At 33.7% G+C, this 26,836-nt stretch overlaps 1 protein-coding gene across 1 annotated transcript in view; it reads right to left on the bottom strand.

Annotated features, from left to right (window-relative positions):
* The window catches only part of LRP1B (LDL receptor related protein 1B), a 1,457,034-nt gene that overhangs the window by 69,337 nt on the left and 1,360,861 nt on the right, over positions 1-26,836 (bottom strand). The window contains exons 80-84 of the mRNA XM_069540814.1: positions 25,352-25,468; positions 23,476-23,649; positions 21,535-21,660; positions 14,605-14,769; positions 2,419-2,580 (exon numbers count right to left, since the gene is read on the bottom strand). Of these exons, the coding sequence (XP_069396915.1) occupies positions 2,419-2,580; positions 14,605-14,769; positions 21,535-21,660; positions 23,476-23,649; positions 25,352-25,468 (744 nt within the window). The remainder of the gene's footprint in view (positions 1-2,418; positions 2,581-14,604; positions 14,770-21,534; positions 21,661-23,475; positions 23,650-25,351; positions 25,469-26,836) is intronic.

Genomic DNA, 26,836 nt, shown 5'->3' with positions numbered 1-26,836 from the left:
CAAATAATTCTAACATTTATATGAACCCACAAAAGACCCCAAATTGCTAAAGCAATCCTGAGGGGGGAAAAATAAGCAAAGCTGGTGGTATAACCTTCTCAGACTTCAGACTATACTCCAAACTACAGGAATCAAAACAGTGTAGTACTGGCACAAAAACAGACACATAGATCAATGGAAAAGAATAGAGGGCCCACAAATAACTCCATGCACCTACAGTCAATCTACTACAAAGGAGGCAAGAATATACAATGGAGAAAAGACAGTCTCTTCAACAAGTGGTGCTGAAAAAGCAGGACAGCTACATGTAAAACAATGAAATTAGAACACTGCCTCACACCATATGTAAAAAAAAAACTCAAAATGGTTTAAAGACCTAAAAGTAAGGCCTGAAACCATAAGACTTTAAGAGAACATAGGCAGGATACTCTTTGACATAAATTGTAGCAATATTTTTTGGATCTGTCTCCTAAGGCCAAAGAAAATGGGACCTAATTAAACTTAAAAGCTTTGCACAGCAAAGGGAACCACTGACAAAATGAAAAGACAACCTACTGATGGGAGAAAATATTTGCAAATGATATGGCTGATAAGTGGTTAATATTGAACATATATAAACAGCTCATACAACTCAACATTAAAAAAACAAATGACCTGATTAAAAAATGGACAAAAGACCCAAAAATACATTTTTCTGAAATAAGACATACAGATGGTTAACATTAAAAGATTCTGAACATCACTAATTATTAGAGAAATGTGAATCAAAACAACGAGCTCTCACCTCACACCTGTCAGAATGGCTATCATCGAAAAGTCTACAAACAACAAATATTATCGAGGATGTGGAGAAAAGGGAACTCTTGTACACTGTTGGTGGGAATGTAAATTGATGCAGCCACTATGGAAAACAGTATGGAGGTTCCTCCAAAAACTAAAAATAGAACTGCCATATGATTCTGGTCCTGGGTATATATCTGGTCAAAATGAAAAATTGAAAAATATATATGCACCCCAATGTTCATAGCAGCACTATTTACAATAGCCAAGATATGGAAGCAACCCAAGTGTCCATCAACAGAAGAATAGATAAAGAAAATGTATATATACAATGGAATATTACTCAGCCACGAAAAAAGAATGAAATTCTTCCATTTGCAGCAATGTAGATGGACCTGGAGAATATTATGCCTTGTGAAATAAGTCAGACAGAGAAAGACAAATACTGTGTGATATCACTTATATGTGGAATCTAAAGAATAAAACAAATGAATGTATATAGCAAAACAGAAACAGACTCATGGATGTAGAAAACAAACTAGTGGGGAGAGGAAAGGGAGGAGGGGCAAGATAGGGGTATCAGATTACAAACTACTATGTATAAAAAAGATAAGCGATAAGGATACTTTGTACAGCACAGGGAATTATAACCATTATTTTGTAATAACTTTAAATGGTATATAATCTATAAAATTACTGAATCATTATGCTGTACACCTGAAACTAATAAAATATTGTAGCGCAACTATACCTTAGGTTAAAACAAATGAGCAGGGAAATAAAGTTGTAGCTAGAAAGGGATGTGAGCACAAAGGAAAGTTTCTAAAGAAAGGTAGGTAAAAAGAAAAACACTGATAAGGCAGAAGAAAGAGGGGACAGTTGTATGAGATGTGTCCATGAGTATCTAAGAGGGATATAATGTAGGAGTGGACAGTGTAGCATTAGACATCGCATGGGTCCCTAGTCATAAGAAGGAAGACAAAGGATGTGGTGTAGGACAAAGTAATTTGAGGGATCTGGTGGTGGGAGCTTGTGGCAGTTTTCTTTAGACAGCTTCTTTTTTTATTAATGAAATAGGAAGCAAGTTCCTAAGCTGAGAATAAAGTTGGGGCACAGGTATTGAAGGTTTGGGGGGAAAGGAGAAGATGTGACACAGACATCTAGGAGGGTTAATGGATTAATGAAATACAGTGGAAACCATAGTAAATGCCCATATGAGATTAGTGATAAAACCTCAAGTTAGACCAGTCTATTTTTTTTTTTTCAGTTGCATTCAGCAGTGGGGTGCCAGTTCAGGACAGAAGAAGAACTGGATTTAACCATGGCTATGGTTTTCTAGAAAAGTACAAGAGAGGGGAGAGGGAGCAAGATTGTTAAGGGTGTATACAAGGGAATGACTGCAGTGATGGATCATGGAATCTAAGCTGGGAAAGGAAAGAACAGAATCTTTAAAATAAGAGATGGATGAAGAACAACGTAAAGAATTGTTAGATTTGGGGTGATAGGGGGTGGACTTGAAAAATAGGGCGTGGCTGAAATTGAGGTAATGGAGGGAGTGTAGTTCTAGGTGATAAGATTACTTAATGTACAGCTCACAGCCTGCTGTCAGACTGTCTTGTGGGTGTTGCTTTCACTTACAGTACTGACATCTGTCTCCAGTGTGTTCAGGCTGGCAGTCGCAGTAAGGCTGGTTCCCAGCAGTAACACTGCAGGTCCCTCCATTCTGACAAAAATCCTCACAGACTGTCTTACCACAGTTTGGTCCAGTGAACCCTAGTGCACAGCTGCAGGTGGGTCTCCCTATTGGGAAAAAAAAGGTAATGAAAAGGCAATTAGTTGACAAAATTGTTTACTTATATGGAATCTTCACTAGGTAAGAATCAAGAAGTCACTATTTGGGGCAAAGTCTGTCCACTACTTAATCTGCGACTTTACACAGTAACATGACCTCTCTGTGTCTCAGCTTCCCCACATTCCAACAAAGCCTGGGTTAGAAGATCGCTCAGGTTCACTTCAGGTAAAATAATCAGAGCTCATTTTATGAACAATTATACATGCATACACACATTTTATGCTTTAAAGTGCTTGTGTTATTCTTTGTATTTCTGTTTTCATGTCCATTTTGCTTTTCAATTATTTTTGTTCTATTCATGTGGTAATGCAGATTGTGTTGGCCATTAGAATATAAAATAGAGACAATCATATTTCCCAGTGTTCAATCATCAGGTACCAATCACTGCTGTATCTACATAAAACATAAGCTTAGGCTTATTATAAATAAATATTTTAATAAGTTTAAAGTGGACATGTCATCTGTAATAAGATTTATGAATATTAGTTATTTTATTTGATATAAATACACATACTGAATTTAGTATATAAGCACTTACTGAATCCTATTTTATTTCATTTTATATTTTTATTCATGGTGAAGGACTGTCACTTGTAGTCTAAAGATGATTTAAGAAATCTAATGTTAATAGCACACAATAGCAAATCTGACAGATCATCTATGGATATTTTATTTGTTCTGTGGGAACTAACATCACAATGAAAGGTGAACAATCCTTTAAGGTGTTTTGAATGTAACACAATTAACTGTTATATCAAGAATGAGTCTCTCTAACTGCCTGGACTGTCAAGAACTGAGTGGAAAATAGAGTCTAGAATTATCTCTGCAGGAGAAGTGAAGGAAAACAAAGCAAAATGAATGGCTACCATTTGTAATGGGGGCAGAATAAAGTTTAGAGGTTGTACAAATATAAACTAATAACATGAAAGGGAATAACAAAGAAATTCAGTTATTGATCTTAGTTAACTAGGACTCAGAAAATGTCATTTAGTTGTCTAGTATCAGAGAATATCCAACCATCTCCTCTCTCACCATTGTAGACATGCAACATAACTAGAATGGTCAGAAAAATGCATTAAGTGTAAGGCTTAAAACTTGAAGTGTAAAAGGATAAAAGTTTTTTTCTGTTGCCATAGATTCTACATTCTACTTTGAAGGACAATTCTATACATATATATTTTTGGAAAAGCATTCTTAAGTGAATAAAACGTCTCCAAATAAAATCCACCTGCATTTCCAAGAAAATGAATAAATTGAGCTCCACAATTTATTTATTTAGTTTACTTTGAAAGGTCTCCACACACTTACAAATGCTAGAAGCTATTGCTTCTCAAGGAAGAAAGATATATACATTTTTACAGTGGGTACTATTGCTTTAAAACTTATTTATACATGTTTTTAGTTTGGTGGCAGATAAATGCCTATTAATAGGTTAAGAAACAAGGTAAAATTTATATACATTAAAAGCTGTAATGTGTATAAAATAACCTCATATTTTTTTATTGCCAGAAAACAGCTTTAAAACTTTTAGCTAAGTATTTTTCTTATAAAAGTAGTGAGTTTTCTAGCTGTTGCTTACATACAGACAAATAGACACAAACGAGAATAATGGTAGAAGATGAAGAGGATAGATAATTGTTAGAACATAGTCACTAAGGAAAATGAAAGCCCTGAATAAAAGAAGTAATTCATCTACATCAATGAGAACCAGTGAACAACTTCCAGAGAAATAGAACATACAATCAGGAACACAAATTAACATGAGCTAAATGTGAAACAAACAGTACAGAAAGTATAAGGGGAAATCAAAATGCATTAGAACAATCAGAAAAAGTGTCATACAATGTACAACTTATACATTGTAGATTTAAGTTTTTCTACCTTAATTTCTAGGTGTTTTTCTTTTTGTTTAAGAAACTAGGAGTAAAAAAAGTGAAAAGAAGTTTGAAAGAAATAAACCCAACCTGTTAAGGCACTTGAAAATTCCTCTGTTCCAGTCGCTCAGAGAGAGGACACCATGCTTTCATCTCATCTACAGTTGTTTTGAAACTAGGGCAGAGTGACCAGGTTGTCCCCCAGCTAGAATATGCCTCTCATCATTTAGATTCCAGCTGAATTATTTTCAAAAAGCTCCTCTTTCTCTTCCTTTGAAGAGATTTATTTTTGGTAAGTATAAATCTTCATATTCAGGAGAATATTATGTAACTTGAAACAGTGTGGTGATACAGCAGATCTTTTGTTTGCTGATGGGAAATGAACCATCAGCTGCAGAATTTTATAACGGGTTCCAGCTAATATTTTCAAGAATCGCTCTGGGTGCACCCTAACAAGTTGCACTGGATTCATTTTATAAATATTTTTTAGGTAGCTGAATTTGATTTTGACATTTGAAAAGGAAACAGCACTGTTACAATGACTAAGGTATGGATTTATAGCAGTGATGCATCCAGGGAGCTGGGGAGTTGACAGCCGGTAAAGGTAGCCCAATCAGAAAGAGCATCAATTGACCTGAGGAAGAAGGGGAAGGAGGGGTTTGCTGGCTCTAATCAGTCTAGTTCCTATAGCATTCTTAGCTAAGACTTTAACAGTGTAGGTTGTCAGACTGCCTGGATTCACAGACTATCTGTGCCAGTTACTGGTGTGGGACCATGCGCAAATATCAGCTCTCTGTTTATTTCCTCATGTGTAAAAATGGGGATAATAATAGTACCTACTTCATGGGGTTGTTGTGTAGAATCACATAGAATAAATGAGAAACATTTCTCACTGTGCCAGGCACATAGAAAGCAATCAGTTACATTTTAGCTCTGAATATTATTGTTATTCCTACTGAGATTCACCACTTACAGGTATGACTTACTCTGTGACCCTGTCTACAAAGGCACTGTAACATTCTAGAAAAATCATTCTGAAAATTTTCTTAAATTACACACTTTATCTCCATTATTTATTTAAGATACAATTAAATTTGAATTTGTTTATGTGGCAGTGCTGGGATAGAACAGGTATTCCCCACAAACTTCATCTCAAACTCCAACATTTTTAAACTTTGAAGAATGGGTCCTTCTGTCTTCTTTATCTTCTAAATATGCTTAATCCTACACATTAAAAGAAAGAACACACACACAACACAAACAAAAACAAACCTAATATTTGCCACATCTATCTACTTGTATAACTTCAAATTTTGGTACATTCTCGAGCTTTTTTCAAAAGAAAGCTACACTTACTGCTTCTAATTCTACCAATATATGACAAAGTAAAATCCTCGATCATAAAGTCACATTCCAATCCTTCACTGGGTTTGTAGTTTTTATTTTTTAATATACAAAATAGTGGGTCAATCTGTTGCTTCTCTTTGTTCCCTCTGAAGACAGGCCAGATTTCTCAACATGTAAGTACTGCTCCTACAAATCAACTCTGATTCCCTCTTGGTAAGAAAGGATTAGGAATGGAGAAGGTAATGTTGGTGTTGTCTTTACTGTATATCTGTGTACTCTTGCGAAGCTTACCTCTAATCTCTTAATTCCTAAATCTAGATTTCTCCTCAATCATCCTCTTCCTCAAATTTTCTCCATAATTTTACATTTATTAATATCTACACTTGAAAATTTTATCTCCACTTGGCTTCTAAGACACTAGCATTGTGGATTTCCCTGTCTTTTTCTCTGACTGCTCTTTTATAATTGCCTTTATGTTCTCTTTCTATCTCTTTCTGGTGATATTATCCAGTTTCATGGCTTCAGTAATGATCTCCCTATATGAATGTCTCAGTCTCGATTTTTTGACTCTGGGCTCATTCTCCTTCCTAAATTTCAGACCTTCATTCTCACTCCCTGTTTTACGTCCCTGTGTGGGTATCTCTGCCTGTTCAACAGGTTCATCTACTCCTCCCATGACTCCCTAAGAGAGAAAATTCCTCTCATAAACATTGTCCTCAGTAGCACACATGATTTCACTAGACTGAAGGCTCTCCCAGTGCCATATTAAGTTCCACACTACACGTTAACAAAGTGCCTTGCTAGATGTATGCTTATAATAAATGGAGGTTAATGTAGTTATATATTACTTCTGTTTATAGATAAATGGAAGCTTATCTCATATAAACTGTTGTAGCAAATTTTCATACAACATAAATTAATAATAAACTCTTGAAATTTAACTAGGTAACCAGTAATAGCTGATGTCAAACATGGTAAATACATAACTAGAATCACTAACCATCTATAGTCAATGATAAATATTAGTAATATCCGTTAGCACAACTGAAGATTATAATGTTCATAAGAAAAAATGGAAATGCCTTGGAATCTCATAGAGTTCTCTAAACTTCATTGTTCTTGCATGGCCCTTATATACCAAAAATCACGGTCTCAGTAAAAATGGTTGATTCTAAAATATTTCATAAGAATATTTAATAGTGATTAAATAAATTTGGTACAAAGTTAAATTACTTGTTTTTTTTTTTTTTTTTCAAATCAGGAAGACCTGAGAAAGAAACCTGGTTAGATATTTATTAATTGTGTGGCTTTGGAAAACTTAGACATCCTCACTGGATCTCCTTCTGGATCTCATTCTGCAAAATGGTGATAGCAATGCCTGCCATGTGCTGGTAAAACACTGTCACAATGCCTGCCACATAGCAAGTACTCAATAATTGTAGGTTTATTAGTAATAGTAGCATTGGCATTATTATTACTCTTAGTATTGCTATTAAACAAATCCTCAATTTTGGTTGTTATTTAAACTTCACTGAGTACATTTGCCTTTGTTAAGAAACTCCATATGGAATCCTGATGCATATTTTTTCCATTTTCATTCTTTTGAACAAAACATGCCTATAGGTAATCTATATATATCAGTTCAAAACAGTATATTTTAATATACATAACAATGAAATCTTTTCTATTATATAAGTAATTATATGGATATCATAAAGATTTATCACTAGTCCCTGTTAAATGAGCATTGAATTTATGTGACGTGGTTACAATTTACATCTAGATAAATGAATCTTTAACTATATGCTATCTTTAGTTATATACTCACAGAAATTTCTCTGATATGGGCAGACAATACTGATGATTTTCAGTGATAATAGACAATGTCTTAGAGAACTGACTTTTGACATAATCTATGTTCTCAGATGTTAGTTTTCTTACTTAATCATGCTAGCTTACATCTAAAAAATGCCACATAGAGTGTTTCAAATTAAATAAAATAATATAATTAAGGAAGTTACTAGAATCCTTGGCACCTGAATTGAGAATTCAATTATAGTAGTCACTATAATATGACAATAATTATGTTTGTAAAATTTTCAAAATGTTATAATTATTGAATTACTGCATACTTGCTAATAATTTTAGAGTAAAATTTGCTGGGTAGGTTTAAGTCAAGTAATATATCAATCAATATGTTTCTCAAAAGCATATATTTTCATTTGAATATTATTAAGGTGTATGTTGTTGGCATTTTTCAATAACTTGATTTAAAACTGTAAGTGTATCTTTAAAAGCTAGATTTATTTAATAAACAGTTTTTAAGCTGATTATAAAAATGCTACTCATCTGGGCTTCCCTGGTGGCGCAGTGGTTGAGAGTCCGCCTGCCGATGCAGGGGACACGGGTTCGTGCCCCGGTCTGGGAAGATCCCACGTGCCACGGAGTGGCTGGGCCCGTGAGCCATGGCCGCTGAGCCTGCGCATCCGGAGCCTGTGCTCCGCAACAGGAGAGGCCACAACAGTGAGAGGCCCGCGTATCGCAAAAAACCCCCCAAAACCAAAAACAACAACAAAAAATGCTACTCATCAGTTTAATTTAATTGATATTGTATGATTTTAGTAGGCAAAATAACCTCTCTGCTCAATATTGGACAAATAAATTATAACTCTTTTTTCTATCTAAACACAACACCTGAAGATGTATGGTTTACTCAGCATTTTGTAGTAATTTTTAAGGGAAAAGAATCTGGAAAAGAATATATATATATATATATATATATATATATATATATATATAACTGAATTACTTTGCTGTAATTTCACTTTACACCTGAAACTAACATAACATTGTAAATTATACTTTAATAAAAAATAAAATTAAAAAATTAAATTTAAGAAAAAAATGTGGTTGATTGTGATGAAAGAATGCTAGTAAAAGTAATTACATGTGAATTTCTTAGGAGACCATGACTATACTTATTATTTCTGAGTGGTAGATATCTGCTAGTGAACATTATTGATTGGTTCTCTTTTTAAGCAATTTATTTGAATTCATACTCATTTTTCTATGTGAGCCATGCTGCTTACCTTGTTTAACTTGGTCTTGTGCTTGTAAATTTTTGTCCCTGGTTATAACATTTTATACCTAACTAGTTTTCTATACATTCAGTCATTGTTTAGTTCAAGTAGTCTGACACACACATTGAGTCTAAGTAATAAAAACATTTAATTGACATTTAAACTGCAGGGCATATTTATACACATTTACATTTAATGTTCTCTGAAAATGCTATCTAAAAGTAAGCATCTTTAGTAAAAACGTCTTTACTATTTGGACAAAAGCTACATTCTTTTTTTTTTTTTTTTTTTTTTTTTGCGGTACACGGGCCTCTCACTGTTGTGGCCTCTCCTGTTGCGGAGCACAGGCTCTGGATGCACAGGCCCAGCGGCCATGGCTCACGGGCCCAGCCGCTCCGCGGCATGTGGGATGCTCCCGGACCGGGGCACGAACCCGTGTCCCCTGCATCGGCAGGCGGACTCTCAACCACTGCGCCACCAGGGAAGCCCAAAAGCTACGTTCTTGTTCCTTCCTACAGAATAAAATAATAAGCCAAGAAACAAATCATCATAGCATCATTCAGTTACTTACTGGATTAAAATCCGAAAGCCTGTCTCCTGACCTCTAACCCCCAAGACTGCTCTCCTTGGTGAAATCTGGCTTCACTTCTGACTTAGATTCAAGTAATAAAAGTTTTGAATGCTTTAAAAAATTGCTAGTCTTTTTGATAAAGAGATTTGACATTCTACTTTTCCACTTAATATAATGTTTTCCTGGACTGAAAGTGAGTGCCCATTTATACATAATTTTAGCAAGTTGACTATAGCTGTTGGGTAGTCTTAAGTATTACAAAGATTACAGAGAACTATTGAGCAAAGCCTGACAAAGAAAATAAAGAACCGTGGGCTTTATCCAGCTCCCCCCAGATACTATTTAATATATTCTGACATGTTTCAAATTATAGGTCACAATCTATTTATATTTATGGAACGTTCATTTTTAGCCAACATTGTGGAGATGAGACTGAAACATTTTTGTCTTTTCTGTGAATATAAGTAAGCCAACTCAAGCCTTCTGACATTAGCTTAGAGAGCTATAAGACTAAATGGTTCAGTACTGCTCTCACCATATGGTCCAAACAAACCAGTAACTATGACTCATGAAGCCAGCAGCACAGTTAAAGAGAATCGTACTTTCATTGTTATGAAGATTCAAGGGCCAAGAACAGTGCCTGGCACTTAGTAAGCAGTTCAATACATATTAATTATCATGATCCTGACAATGATAATAAGTAGTGTTATTTTAATTTCTGATTCTAACAATAAAGCATGGTTGAATATTTAGAAAATACAGAAGTATAATGAAGGACCTATTACATATGCAATTTTTTCATATTGGGCTCATAGTATACAAGCAGGTTTTTTCTTGTGCTTTTTAACTTTAAAATAAAATGTGAATATTTTTCTCTATTATTATATAGTTTAAAATTATAGTTTTGTTTATCGTGTAACATTCATCTTTTAGATATGCTATATTTTATATATTAACTACTTGAATTTAGGTTTTTATCTCCAATTCTATATTATGAACAATACTACATTGAACATTTTCACTTCTAAATATTTTATTTTTTATTATTATGTAACCTTTGGAATATATTTCTAAAAGTGACATTATTTAGTTAAAGGACATTGGAACTTTTTTGTTTGTTCTGTTTTTTGTTTAATTTTTGAATTTTATTTAATTTTTTTATACAGCAGGTTCTTATTAGTTATCCATTTCATACATATTAGTGTATTCATGTCAATCCCAATCTCCCAATTCATCCCACCACCACCACCCCCCTGCTGCTTTCCCCCCTTTGGGGTCCGTACGTTTGTTCTCTACATGTGTGTCTATTTCTGCCCTGCAACTCCTGCTGAGTAATTCAGAATTGCTTGCTGCAAGGCTTGTACCATGAACATTTTCTTCTGGTACTCATTTAAGGATGCTGGTTTCACCTGTGTGTGACTGGGCTCCTCCTCCCTCTTTTCCCACTTTTCTCTGTTTTTATATACGCTTGTGTTCATATATGTTCATGTTCTGCCACTTGCTCCTTATGTTTTTTTGGTTTTTTTCCATTGATTTGTCAAAGCTACATATTCCTATGTCACTTATTTTTTAAACTATATGAACTATTTTATGTTTTCAATTTTATATTTTCGACTTATTCTCTTGGATTCTTAAAAAGCAAATAGGACCAAATATCCAGCTTTTACCACTTTCTAAATATAATCAATATCTATGTTAAGGGAGCTAAGACATCAAGCTTAATTTAAATTAAAAACAGCCCTCATTTAAATATAAAGTGAAAGAAAAACTAAGAGGGACTGTTTAAATGTATGTTCACCCTTTATCAAGATATTAATTAGGTGACTGTGTACTTTACAGCCCAGATACATATGTGACTTGAGAGACATCAGTATATATGTTTCATAATCTGTTTCATGCTGTTTCAAAGGTGCCCCAAATTTCCTAGCTTAACCTGCCTTTGAGCAAACATTTTTAGGGTAGTCATATCTGATCATAATTGATGGCAGTCACATATGCTACCATCATATTTGGGGCAGTGGCCTGGATAGAAAGATCTTGAATAAATGAGATAGAAAATTATCTCCATCTACTTGGCTATTATAAGGGCCCTTTCCATTGCAGTGAGAAGATTTTGATTTTTTTCTTTCCTCAAGAGAGCCCTCTTTCCTCCGGCTTCATTTCTGGGAATAAAATCTTCCACTGCCAAAATACACAGATGTGGTGACAGAGGGCAACACAAAGAGAGCTTCTGCTGTCTTCTTGCTGAATTCATTTAAATACTTCAATACAAATGAATTGCCTACTATAAAAAATTGCACCATCATCTCTTCACGTAGCCAGTTTTACATATATTCAAACTTCCCAAATTAGAATTGCCTTCCTTTATGCATAATTCCAAACTTTGAGTGGGAGTATTTGAGAATATTTTCCCAAATTTACAAAATTTCTTGCTCCATTCCTCTAAATCAGTTGTGTAGAAAACCCTGATTCATTTTGATAGAAACATCAAAAGTCTAAATAACAGACCTGTAAGAGTATGGAAAATACCACACAGAATGAACATAGAGAATAAATATTCATAAAAGTGAAGATTAATTGTACATATAATTACATAAATATCCATTACATCTGTGATGAAAAAATAATTCCATAAATTATACTCTACTTTCTACATAAAATGACTGAATAATTCAATGCTTTATTCTATTTTCCATTGCTTTGCCAATGTAAACTTTATCTTAAATGTAGCCTCCTAGGAGCAGGTCACAGAAATTAACTACATGGATCCTTGTTGATATAATCAATGTCAACCTATTTCATTTTGTAGTACCTTCTTATATGGATACAGCTCATATATCTAGTTTTTAGTTTTCTTTATTACAAAAAACCTTAAGGAATGAGGAAAAATTCATTCTTACATGTAAAATTTTAATTACGCCTCTCAGATGTGTGCCTTTAATTAACTGGTGACATTTCCTTTGTTCAATTATTATAGTTCTATACAACTGTCACAAACTTATAAAGTTTAATTAAGGCTGCCCCAAACCCTAGTTACATAGTGTCCACATAGGAGTTTGCCAAAGGCTTAACTGTAAGTAAACCGACAATGAATAAATCTATGAGTTGCCCACTGGGATTTGTTTCACAAATTAACATTTGTGTGGAGATAATGAGGTTCTACAGTCTATAATACCAAACAATGTTTTATAAAACCACATTTTTAAAAGTGAAAAATGCTTTGTAAATGACTTAATTAGCTATTATATTATTATTAATTATTAGATGCTATAAGACAATAAACTACATGGCTATATCTCAAGTTGAATTCATATGAGAACTCATTTATATTACTAATTTGAAATATAATTTTTTCTGAACATATTATCTATGTAAATCAAGATCTAATACTCTGGGTGCATAGATAAACTTGATATATTATGGATTTTAAGAATGCAGCAAGGTCTGGACAAATGATTTGAATGATACATCAAAAGTTGTGCTGTATTTATATATATTTCAGGATCCATTAACAGGATAGCAAATTCAATGTTTCACAGAGATTTGTCCCTGTGCATTGATTGCAGGTTGAATAGGTAGCCATAGTTTGGAGTGCCAAACTCTTTATCTAGCTGGCTTAAATATTTCCAAAGGTAAATATAAGAAAATCATCTGGTCAGAACCCAAAGATTTTTTTATCTTAATGAGAAAATTAAGTTAACAATTAAATAATAAAACTCTTAAACAACTCATTTGCATAAGAGAAGCTTCTTCCCTAAAGCTAAGTGGTATGTTTGTTGCTAAAATATAATTACAGGTCACACTCTTTTACTGTACATTCAATGGATTCTCATTTGCATAGTCAATGAAGGTCTCAGTACTACAGTTTTTCCCACAGCAATAGAATATACTTTATGGACTAGCTCCCCCTCCGGCAGAATGAATATATGTAGTAAGACTCCTAGTGCCTCTTTTAGTTCAATCAACCTGCTGAATATTTTTTCAGAATTCTATTGAGTAGTTACAATTATCTTAATTATCAATTAATCATAAGTCCAAAATATTTATAGGTATCAAACTATCAAACTATCAAAGAAGTAGTATTGTTTTTACTCTTAGAATGCAAATCAGAAAACAGCTTGCTTCTCCTGAACTCCATTGAAAATGCTGCTTCATGTGGCTCTTTGTTAGCATTATGCTAAATACTTCAAAGAATAGCTTAAGCAATAGAAGCAGTGAGAAATCCCAGTAAGAAAGAAATTAACCACATAGGGGATGTGAAGATCATATGGATTGCTTTTCTATCTGACTACCTAAATCTGCAGTTATCGTAGGAAAATTAAATGTTCATAGATTTCACTCTAATAGTTGCATAATCTTCTTTGCACTAATACTGGAATTTGCAAATTATATTTCTATTATGTATTATGGTTAATTTTTTTCCAGTGGGAACATATTTTAAATTTAATAGAAGTCAGTAGGAAAATATGTTTTAGTATTCACTTATGTGCTGTAGAAAACACTTTTTGCGAGCATAGATATAGCATAAATTAGTAAGAATCTCAAGTATATCCGAATATGTAGTAAACTGATGTTTTCAAAGCAATATGTTTTGAATATACTACATTGCAATGACAACAGAGTAGTTATGATTTTAGATGGAAATTATGATGCTCTAAGATGTACTGATATAGTATGTATATATTTAAAATAAATCTAATTTTTAATAACATGAGTTTTAGCATCAGGCAAACTTCAATTAAAAAAAAACAAACAGATTTTGGAGTCAAATAGATAAGGCTTCTAAAACTGATTTTGCCTCATCATTTTAAGCCAGAGTCAGAATATCTATAAGCACTGAGCCCTGTCAATGGCACGCACTTAACACAAGATAATCATCATTATTATTGTTAATTTTTGTGACTTGGACTTCGATTGATATACTCAATTTAGAAAAAATGCCACTGATTACGTTGAATTAATTATTAGATTTAATTTTTGTTAATGTATTTGTTAAGACAACAGGAATTATATTCATAGCATTAAGTATTTTCTGTAGATTTTTCACATATAAGGAAAATTACAGATGATCTGAATATACAAAGCCACTCAATTATTTACCTAGAGCTGATGGCATGCAAGTTCCTCCATTTTGACAGTAGTTGCTACAGTGGTTGATTTCACATCTCTCTCCTGAATAACTAGGCCAACAGTGACACCTCAAATCACCTTTCTCATTTAAAATGCATCTTCCTCCATTTTCACAAGTCAGTTTGCATGAATCATCTGGTTATAAGAAGAAATGTACAAATTAGCATGCCATTCAGTAGGTGGTAGAATAAGAAAAATTCAAATAAAGAAAAATTAAATACTAAGATTCACTTTTTTCCATAAAATTCCAAAAATTAATACCCCTAATATAAACGTAGAAGAAACAAAATACTATCTGAAAATAGAGAAATAGATTTCAAACATTGTTGAATGGTGAACACAAGTATTGAATTAACTTTTATTCTTTTTTAGGCTTAAAGCATTGTTTACCATTTCTTATATTTGTTAAAACATTAAACAATAAAACCAACTGAAACTTTCTAAAAATAAAATATTTTCCAACCAATATGGGTTTTTTCATGATATGGGCAAACATGGCCTAGTTTTTAGAAGTGTTTGATATTAAACCAAACCGAAATATGTAAGATAAATATATATACAGTCCCCTACATACGAACTTTCAAGTTGCGAACTTTCAAAGATGCCAACGTGTGTTTGCATGTCCTATCACATAAGTTAGTTCACGTGCCTGCTGTACTTTGTCACATGCCTGTATCCTCTACAAGTGGTTGTGCTTTTGTGTACTTTACTGTGCAGTATTGTATAGAGTACAGTATTTTTATTTCAAGCCCAAGATGTCCGGAAGCAAGCGTATAAGCAGCGGTGATGTAGCTGGTACTGAATGTCAGGCATGAGTGAAAAAACAGCTTGCCCTCCGTCTCCTATTGCTGAAGATCCTTCAGCTCTACCCTCCCCCACCTCCTCTCCGTACTCCAGTCAGTTACTCTTCTTGCCTGTTCACTCGCTGCCGGCTCCTGTATGCCAGCTGTTATACTTACTGTACTACTATACTTTTCAAGGTACTGTACTGTAAGATTAAAAACGTTTTCTCTGGGCTTCCCTGGTGGCGCAGTGGTTGAGAATCTGCCTGCTAATGCAGGGGACACAGGTTTGAGCCCTGGTCTGGGAGGATCCCACATGCCGCGGAGCAACTAAGCCCGTGCGCCACAACTACTGAGCCTGCCCGTCTGGAGCCTGTGCTCTGCAACAAGAGAGGCCGCAATAGTGAGAGGCCCATACACCGCAATGAAGAGTGGCCCCCGCTTGCCACAACTAGAGAAGGCCCATGCACAGAAATGAAGACGCAACACAGCAAAAACAAACAAATTAATTAATAAACTCCTGCCCCCAACATCTTCAAAAAAAAAAAAAGTTTTCTCTATTTTTTGTGTTTGTTTTTTATGTATTATTTGTGTGAAAATTATTATAAACCTATTTCAGTACGGTACCATATAGCTGATTGTGTTAGTTGGGTACCTAGGCTAACTTTGTTTTACTTACAAACAAATTGGACTTACGAACATGCTCTCTGAATGGAACTCATTTGTATGTAGGGAGTATATATATAGTATGTATAGTGCATATATATAGTATAGTGTACATATACAAAAACATATAATTTTTAGTATAGGGAAACATTTAAAAGAAAAGATACTCTTTGATGTACATCCTTATCAGCTATATATTAACGCACAAAACTAAAAATTACTTAGATTTGATACAAGATGGTGATAAAACAGTGTCAGAAACATTTTTTTCCATATATAAAATAATTAGGCAAAATCTGCCTATATAATACATTTTGGCTGAGAGAAAGAAAGGATGGTCATTCCTTGGGGGTCACAAAATCATTTTTAAAAATATGATGAGTCTGATTTATGATAAAGATTGGTTTGGAATCATTTTCCACATTATTTTTCTGTATGTGTAGACATGGCCTTGCTCCATTAGAACTACTGCTCTACATAGAACAGGACATAATGTCCAATGGAATAAAGACAATTGACAATATTTTAAGAGCATTCTATTCAAAAAATACCTTTTTCTACAGTCATGCTTACTTTATACAAAATAAGATAAAATCAAAACAGCCTATATTGTTCACTCAAGATGCATTGGCACAGACATAACAGAAGCTTGAATAATTATCACTGCAATAATCACAAAAACATCTTAAAGAGCCTCAGTGACTTCAAATGACAACATAATTCAAGTATCATAACCACTGTCATAAACAGAGACTATCTATCAGCAGTGTCAGACAAATTTCGAGATTTTTGGCATTGCAAAGCAGTTTCCAATACTTTGTCATGTAGGGAGGCTTCAGGTTGGCATTACTAAAGTCTGCATTTGTAATATGAAGGGCTCTCTCATGAGGCACTATATACACAGAGTATAAAGAAAATGACAGTTGATGTAGTGAGACCTGTTTTTAAGTCCTAGCTCTGCCCCTTACTAGGCATACAAATTAACCTATCTGAGCCTTAGTTATTTCTACTTTAAGATAGCCTTAAGGACAAATGTGCAACTTAACTCATAGGTTTGTTGTGAATATTAAATTAAATAAGAAACTGGAAAGTAAAAGTCAAAATTATAAAACTTTGTAAATTTTTAAGTATATAAGTATATAACATACACACAAATGAGAATTTGAGTTCTAGCCATACTAGAATAGTATGAGGATGAAGACCTGCGATCTGGGTCTACAAGGTGTATTGTTAAATTTCAACAGGAAATTGAGGAACTTACTAGGTAAATTACCCAGTAACATTCTTATTCAGCATTAGGTATTGAGTGCCCATAAGGCGCACTGAGAATATAGCTCACGTGGAGTGGTATCTATGAATACCAGAAGGTGAGCATTGTTGAAACTGAATGAAAGTTACTGTGACTGGACCTGGATTACAGAGTGTGAAGGCAGGAACTGAAAGAGAGAAGTGAATTTAAAGAGATAAGCAGAGTGTCATAGGAGATCCTTGGATGTTGGACTTTGCCCCCATAGCAATGTTAGGTCTTTGAAAAGTCTAAAAAGTCCAAGAATGACTGTACTGGTAGGGGTTAAACTGAAAGCAGGGGGACTATTAGGACTCTGTTTAAATTGTCCAGGCTAGATAAGATGATGGCCTAAAATAGAGTAATGTGGGATAGATAATGTAGACATATTCTGAAGGTAACTAGAAGACAAAAATCACATCAGAGGGAAAGGAAAAAACAAGGATAATTCTTCAGTTTCTAACACGAGGCCAATAGGACCTGAAGTGTTGTTTTATCTTTGAACATATTAAATTGGAGATACCTATATAAATGCAAGTGGGAATCTCTAGCAAAGAGTTGAATATAGAGGTCACGTTCTCAAGAAAGATCTCTAGTGAAACATGCTTGCTCAATTTAAAATTTACCAAAACATTTCTAACTCATTCAGCATGAAATATCCTAACTGGAGTTGTGAATGTGAACAATGAAGATAAATATTTAAGGTATTATGATCACAGTTAGGATTGTTACGGGAGGGCTCATTTTCACCTGTAGATGTTCTGTGCAAAAATACATAGGTATTCAAAATCTCTACATGTTAGGACAGGTGCATTTCTATAATGTGCCTCATTAGGCACCAGAAATTTAAAAAACATAACACTGCCTGATGAAATGGAAGTAGAGTTACATTCTTTCAAAACCTAACTGTAATAGTTCTATAATGAAAAAGGAAGCTGCTTTTGTCAATAACAAAATCACCCCCAGAAGCCAAGCTCCAGCAATTATAATCAACTATAGGGAAGAGCAGGTGAACAGTTCTCCAAGAACGCGTAACATTTGAATTCAAATTTCTTACATGAAGATTAAAAATACTCAGGGTGCTCATCATTTAACAATAGCAGCTAGAGAAAGGCAAGCAATTATAAAGAGCTGAAAAAGTTGGCTGTATCAAATGCTAATGTCAGGAAAAAATTAATTGGCTTTTATCTTCACCAATCAATAATTCTAAAATCCACTTAATTATATTCCTAACCGAAGTGGTTCAAGCCATCCATTACCAAGGCTCATATACAGAGGCCAGTGTGAATACTTTTTAACACTCAGATTGTTTAAAATATAAGATTTTCTTTTAAATCATAAAATAAACATTGAGGAGGTTTCTGTAACCCTGCCTTTCAAGCAGGATTGAAATAGTAAAACTAAAATTTATAAAAAAGTTTTAGATCTTTGTATATTTAGACAAAATGCTTCCTCATTTAAAACATAAAACTATACAATTTGGTAATAGCTTCATTTTCTTGCCTACTTCATGACAGATTTATTTTAGAGTGCTGTGTGTCTACTTTTTGCAAGGCATTGTGCTAGGCACTTTCTGTATGTTATTTCTAGTATTTCCAATGACTCTGGACATGGGTACTTTGGGTGACTTGGAGACACTGGAGTGTATTATGTGATGATTAAGAGTGTGGAATGCCTAGGTCCACCTTAGGGTACCACCATTATTAAGTATTGTTAGACAATTGAGCCTCTCCATACTTCAATTTTTTATGTGTAAAAATAGGGGCAATGACAGTATAATATCATTGGAGTTTTGTGAGGATTAAATGAAATTATATATATATCTACATAACATACTTAAAATATGCTTTGCTCATAAGCCTTCAAGGTATTTATTATTATTACTAGCAGTAGTAGTAGTATTTATTGTTAATCCAATTTCACACAGAAGGAACTGAGACTGAGGGAGTACAGGGCCAAACATATTAGTTAAGTGATAGATCTTGGCTTAATCCAAAGCACCACCTCAGCTCTACTCCAGACCATGTTCTTCCTGTATATTTGTTGATTTTGTATTATTGAATAAATTATTTGCATTAAGCAAAGAGGAAAAAGGGAGGTTATGTAGAAGAGACAGTCTTATTTACTTATAAAAGGAAAACAAGAAAAGCTGTCTGCAACTTGACCATAAGAAAAAAAAACACACTTATAATATCTGAACCAGTGTAAAAGTCACACTGGTAGCACAAGCTGTGTACTTCTGTGCAGAATACTCATCTCTTTCCCAGGGGTCTCTCCCACCCATACAATAGTGTAAGTAGACATGGCACACAGGAGGCATCTGTGAGAGCACTGCTTATGGGTATATATGGAACTAGTGAAAATGAGGCACATCTTCCACAAGGAAGGAGTTGTTGACGTTTTTAAGAATCTGTTTCTGAGATGTTAAGTATAGAGTTTGTGACTGTGTCAGAGCAGTGAGTGAAAAATGTACCTGAAAATGTTCATTTAATTCTCTTATTCTACCATCACAATTGAGATCATGGCAACTCTAGTTGGGAGAATTGGTAGAGGAAGGGTGCATCCTAGTACCAGTGACAGCATCCCTTTTCAATGACTGGCACTAAAATACCCATCCAAAATACCAGTCATGATTCATATTTAGCTCTCCGTTAAGAATGTTCCAACTGCCACCCACAACAGCACTTTGCACATCCTACACACTAACTGGAATAAATGACTCATTATTTTCTTTACAGTCCATGCTTTCATGACTTTTCAGACAGTTTCCTCTTCTCAGTGTCCTCCTCCTTCATTCCTATTTAATCTAAATATAATCTATCTTTGCAGATCTTGTTCTAATGTCATGTTCTATAGGAACTAATCAATTCTCTAACTGGATAATCATCTAATTCCTCATAATAGCATAAAGTCTGTCTCTTTTGTGGCTTATATCACTATTCACATAAGTATTTATTGGTGTTTGTGTCATTCATCATTTCATCTTTTCAACCTCTTCAGCTTTGCATATCAAATGATTAAAAACACATATTAAATGGAAGAGCTGTGACAGTTTTAGACACTGAGTGCCTTAGGAAAGGCAAAAGTCTTCAGCTGGCATAACCCCCAGCAGAGAACAATGAGACAATGATATGGGGGTATAGATGCTGACTGAGGGCAAAGACACTGTGTTCACATGAGGAGTTCATTTAAACAGAGAAATACAACCGGTGGGAAGCCCTGCTATGAAGAGATCCTAAGTGTGTATCTCATTGGAAAAATGTTTGCTGTGACCCTCAAGTGATTTTTGGAGCCCTGCATTTTTGTCTGTGACATAAAATTAATGTGTTGATTTTCTTTTCTCTTAGTAGCATTTTTTTCCCATTATGGCTAATGTCTTGAATATGAGGAAACTTATTGAAAGTCTGCCTGGATATCCAAGAGACATCTCTTTCCCTTTCCCATCACACTATTTTCAGTTTTGATTTTTTTCATTTGATTTTTTTCTGTTTTGTTATTTAACACATACTAGCATCTGAAATAATATTTCAAGTTTTTAAATGTTTGTTCCAACCTCTAGCTTCTAAAATATAAACTTCTTGAATGAAGAAATATTTTCAGTTTTGTTTCTAACTTAGTCCTTTGTTTCTAAATTAGTGTTATGCTTTGCTCAGAAGCCCTCAAAATATTTATTATTATTATTAGTAGTAGTAGTATTTACTGTTAATCAAATTTTACATAGAGGAAACTAAGATTTATTTTCTAAATTAATCATCAGTTTCTAAATTAGTGTTGGCACACAAAACATATATAAAGTTGCTAAATGAATAAATGGATTTGGGAGTTGGGTTTAAACTAATAGCAGAATGGCACCCTCAGAAATATCATTATCTTTACTGATACAGGAGCTATATAAACAGGTCTCTTGATTCTGTGTGTGACTTCAAAGTTCTTAATCTAGTCTTCGATGCACAGTAAGTGCTCAATGCAGCTTTGTGAACAAATGTAGAAAGAATTGATGGGAAGTCATCATCAGAGAAAAGAATAGTTTACACAGGCATTCAAGAACCAGTGATATCATGGAAATATCAGTGATGACTGAGTAGCTAATACTGCTCAGTTTCAGTAGTTGTGAACATTTACTGTATACAGTAATTCATTACTTACAGAATAATGAAGTTTACCTACCTAACAGGCTGTCATCATTGCAGGTGCCATTAATCAAATATTTTCCTTCTGGGCACACACAGGTGGCCCCAGAAGGATTCAGCAAACAGAGGAATTCACATGCTAGATCCGAGCATGGATTGGGTACTGATCAAAACAAAACAAAAGAAAAAAGAAACACATAATTATAAATACAATAGGTTTCAAAAACATAAAATTCAATAAGGTGAAATGATGAATTAGCAATGTTGAAAAGAAATAACATCAAATTTTTACTGGGAGTATCTTATTTCAATATTCCAATTCTCCTTTATAGATGAAAAGAAATTACTACCCAACATTCAACATTAATAGAAACCTTACCCTACTTTACATTTCCCATGAGGGAGAAGAAATTATTCAAGCACATACTTTGTCACTTTTCCTTTGGCAAATTTAGGTAGTTTCAAAACTGGTTTAACAGACAGAAACAGCTCCCCCTGGTATTTACAAAGGCTTAAAATCCATATGTAGTTGTCTGTCAGAACACAAACAAAACATGGCTTTTTTCCCTAAAAACATGTTTAATATGGTATGCTTTCCATCAGATAGGAGTTTGTGTGCATGGATAAATGGGTACCACATTTATTTTTGTCTATATTTCTATCCAATCAGTATCCTCTGCAGCCACAGCTGTTGCGTGGCTTTCCATGCAGGATCTGTCATTAGAATGAAACAGAAATGGTATCTAGGTAGTGAAATGGTGACTATGAAAGTGGCTTTCATTCTGTAAGAACCAGTAATCAAACACCTATTATACTTAGGGCAGACTTTTATTAATTTATTTTTTATGATGGTGGAGATATTTGACTATGAATATGAATCAAACAGAACTAGAGGATGAGAGGGAATATCCTCATATTAACCTTGGAACCATATGTGTCAGATCATTAGCAAAGAGTAGCAAAACACTGAATAGAATTTCAGGAAGGTTTTAGGGGAATATATGTTGTTTTAATCTGTTTCCAAAACTGATTTGGTAAATATCAGTTGCTACCTTTCCAGACCATCATACCAAATGAGATTAAATCCCTTTTTTGTTTCTTTTTGCGGTACGCGGGCCTCTCACTGTTGTGGCCTCTCCCGTTGCGGAGCACAGCCTCCGGACGCACAGGCCCAGCGGCCATGGCTCATGGGCCCAGCCGCTCCACAGCATGTGGGATCCTCCCGGACCGGGGCACGAACCCGTGTCCTCTGCATCAGAAGGCGGACTCTCAACCACTGCGCCACCAGGGAAGCCCAATCCCTTTTTATTTGCCATAAAGAATAGTTATAAGTAAATCTGAAAGTTTTTTGAAGGGTGAACTCATACATAAACACAGATCATTAGCGTTTCAGCCACATTTTATTCCTTTGTTCTTCGATATTTTTTATGGCTTTGTTTGAAACACATCTTTCAAAATAACTATGTCAATTATTTACCTATTTTTTTCTAGGAGAGAAAGTAACAATAAAAGTCATAAACCATGAGAGAAAATACAACCTTTGGGAACATTCTCCTCAGATACCTTTAAAGATGAAATGTTAAAGCTATGATTTTTACTTGGTTATCAGAGAGTGAAAAAGGCTAATGACAAATTTCCTTACTTGCGTGGTTTATCTATAGACCCACAAAGTTTTATTAAGAATTTAGAAAAACACAAAATAAGAGACAAATTTTTATAACAAAGTTAATTCTAATTGCAAGAAAATACAAACAAATCCTGAAATTTTCATACCTGTTTTTGCAAAAATAGCAACTATTGCATTATTTATTTCTTGTCTTTGGTAATTTGAAAAGTCTGGTTATACCAAAATTAAAGTGAACTTAACTTATTGGGGTTAAGCCATGAATAGAGTTAAGAATTTAAAAATACTTTATTTTGAGAGTCATAAGAAAGAAACTTTGTCAATATAGATAATAGTATAAAATATTATACTTACAGTCTAGTTGTTTATAGCGATGAGAAATCAAAACACCTTTTGTTTTATCAACATCTAAAGCTAGGTACTCTACTGAACCATGGCCAAATTTTTGTACTCGAAATACACCATTTTTAGGTCCTGCTCCATATATATAATCTTCGAAGACATCAATCCTGTGTGGATGTAACAAGCCTAAAATTTTTAAAAAATGCAGTTGTAAGGGTTGCAATATAAATACTCAGACTTAAGAAAACTAAGTTTATCCAAGATCATATAGAAAATATTATTCCTGTTCATAAAAAACCTTTCAGAATTAGAATGTTTTTAATATTAGCTGTAACATTGTTAGGATTAATTTATTAGCAGTAGAAATATGTGAGATATTAAACTTGTCACTCAGAACATAAAAAACACTTCCATCATCACTTTAATCATCATCACCAACACAAAGCATTGGCTGGGGGACATATTATACACAGTAATATTTTCTGCTGTACAGTTTGCAAACAACAACAACAAAAAGCCTACAGGCCAAAGTTATCCATTGCTCAAAACCAGGAATTTACAAAATTATCATTTTGTGTTCTGTATAAAATTAATGGTCAAATTAGATTACCTGAATGACAATTTTATCAATCAATCATGAACTGATTTTAAACAGTAAAATCCTCCTCCAAAATTTGGCATTACTATTATCTGTTTTAGAAATGGGGTTAAGAAAACAAATTGGCAAATGGTAATCATACATATGACTAGTATGGCTGAGAAGAATAGTAATAATAATAACAATTTTTCATATTTTACAAAATGGCTATTATTTGAGAGAATTTATAAGAAATATAACTTTTGGTACTGAAATTTAAACAAGTAATATAACATTTATATTTCACTTATTATCTAAAGGTTGTAAAACATAAAATGCCTTTTAACATATATTTTCCTTCAATGTTCCTTGAAACAGTAAAATGTACACTTAAGCTAAAACAGGTAAATTTTTGCAATCATTTATGTGAATACGGAATTTTTTTCCATCTAGGGTTATCATACAAAAAACACACACTTCCAGTAAAGACACAGTGAAAGTTCAATGCAATTATTTTTCTTGAAGCTTCTCTGATTTTGTTTAAAAAAAAAAAAGGAAGCAAAGCAATATTCAGTAAATAAAATATGTAAATATAAAAACCTCAAGTATATATTGTGAACAATTGGTGTTAAATAGGTAAGCAGTTTTGGTAGGAAAGGGAAAGAAGAACAGAAGGGAAATCAATTAGTTTCATCAGAAAGAACTGAGATTGCCAGGCAAAAAAAGTGTGAGACACAGAAAGGAGTCAAAAATGAGAGTAAAAAATAGGAGGTAGACACAGAGATGGAGATATAAAAGGGTGCCACAAAAGAAGAGCACATGTAGATTCTGCAGTCACTTGTGTGAGAGGTAAGTTGTCATTTTTACATGTTGCTTTTCACATGGATGAGAATATCCCTATCAACTACCTAAAATAATAATTTTTACTATGATGTTTTACTATATACAATAACTCATTTCCTACTTATCACTGCAATTTGAAATAAAAATTAGCGTTCACAGGCACTAATCTCGATTACTTGAAGTGTTCTGCTCAGAACAGAACATCCACGGAAGCAACAAACAGAATGAATATTTTTTGAATCCGGGTAGCAATGGACCACGTTTGTTCTAGAGTCAAGAAGTTCTTCTGGCCTGGCCTCTTTGTTATTCTAGTAAGAATGAAAATTGTAAGGAACAGTAAGAGCTATAAGTTGAAAAGAGAGAGAATTTGAGGAAATACAGAATGTAAAGCTTTCATATTATATTTATGTATCATTATTTAATACTTTCAGTGATAATTAAAAGCAAAAACAAGAGCACTTCACAAACCTTGTTTGCTGCTGACAGAGATTACTGAATCAGAGCCATCATATAGAACGCTGCCAATAACAGAGAGCTCAAGGTCGGCCCAGTATATCCGTTCACTGAAATGATCCACGGCCAGACCTGCAAAATCAATACACACAGACAAATAACAGCAATACATTTGAGATTATTTAAAATTATGTTTCTGCTCTTTTAATGTCTTATTATAATTGACATTTTTCTTCAGACATCTTAGAAATTACTCAGTCTATATCACAGTAGTGCAAAAATCAGAAAAACAGAAATAGCTTAATCCCTATCTGAAATACATGTGTATAGATTACATAGAATTTATTTAATAAACTGTGGCAAAAAAATCTTACTTCACATAGGGAAAGCCACCCTAGATATCTTTCCTTTCTACACTGCTTTCTTAATTATGGTTATTTTCTAAAAGAATTTCCCATGATACTTTCATCATTTAAATCACTTACCCAACCATTATTTAAAATAATTCAGTGTAATTAGTTATATTTTGAATCTTTTCATAAAGGTGCATTTCTCAGAATATAAAAGGTTCATGGGCTTAATCGTAAGATATTTTCATCCACTTGGAATTAGTCTACAGTGTTATGAAACACCTGTGTGCAGGCTGAAGTATAAATTGACTAAAGATTGATGTTTATAGTAGGGAAGAATGAATAGTAAATTTCTTAATTAAGGTTCTAGTTGTATTGATACTTAAATTTTTCACTCTATTTTTTTAGTCTAATCATTAATTTGCTCTGAGACTATTTGTCCTTCTTTATATCATCAGTATCTGTTAGTGAATACCAATGGACTAACATAATATGTAGTAAAAAATCATGTTTTGCTATTTATTCAACTTTTTATTTTGTATTTCATAATGTGATTGGAGTCTAGCCGGTGTCTTCTTGCGCAAATATCAACACATATAATACCTTAAGTAAACTTCATTCAGTATAGAAGAGTAAGATCTATGACATATGAATTATATAACAAATCCTCACTGCTATAGATATTCAATTTTTACGACATAGCTAGTCTTTAGATATGACATACTTTGATAGTACAATGCAATCAAAATACCTTTGGCATCTGAATGCTAAAGAGCTTTCTGAATCAGCTCATTCAATAAAAAAACCGAGGTACCTCTCAATGGCAAGGCAACTGAATGAAAAGTATTTTCGAGTTTACACTAATTGTATTCCTGTGTAGATGCGCCAAGATTAACAATCAAAATGAAAGCATATCATGCTTCATTTCATTTGGGAATAATTCTTCTGTTCAGTGTGTAGATCTATCCCAAATGTAATCAAACTAAATATAAATATTTCTCCTCAAGTAAAATATAAAGATGTTCTATGCCCAATCAGCCTCTGAGAAACGAGTTAACAATTAAAACAAGTGGCCCATGTTTTACTAGTTTCTGCTCAAAGATTAATTTGTTATTTGGAGTTATGCTGGGAATTAGGTTTTTGTTTCTTC

The sequence above is a fragment of the Delphinus delphis genome, chromosome 7, assembly GCF_949987515.2.
Source record: "Delphinus delphis chromosome 7, mDelDel1.2, whole genome shotgun sequence".
Classification (NCBI taxonomy): Eukaryota; Metazoa; Chordata; class Mammalia; order Artiodactyla; family Delphinidae; genus Delphinus; species Delphinus delphis.
This window is presented reverse-complemented; position numbering and strand designations above follow the sequence as displayed.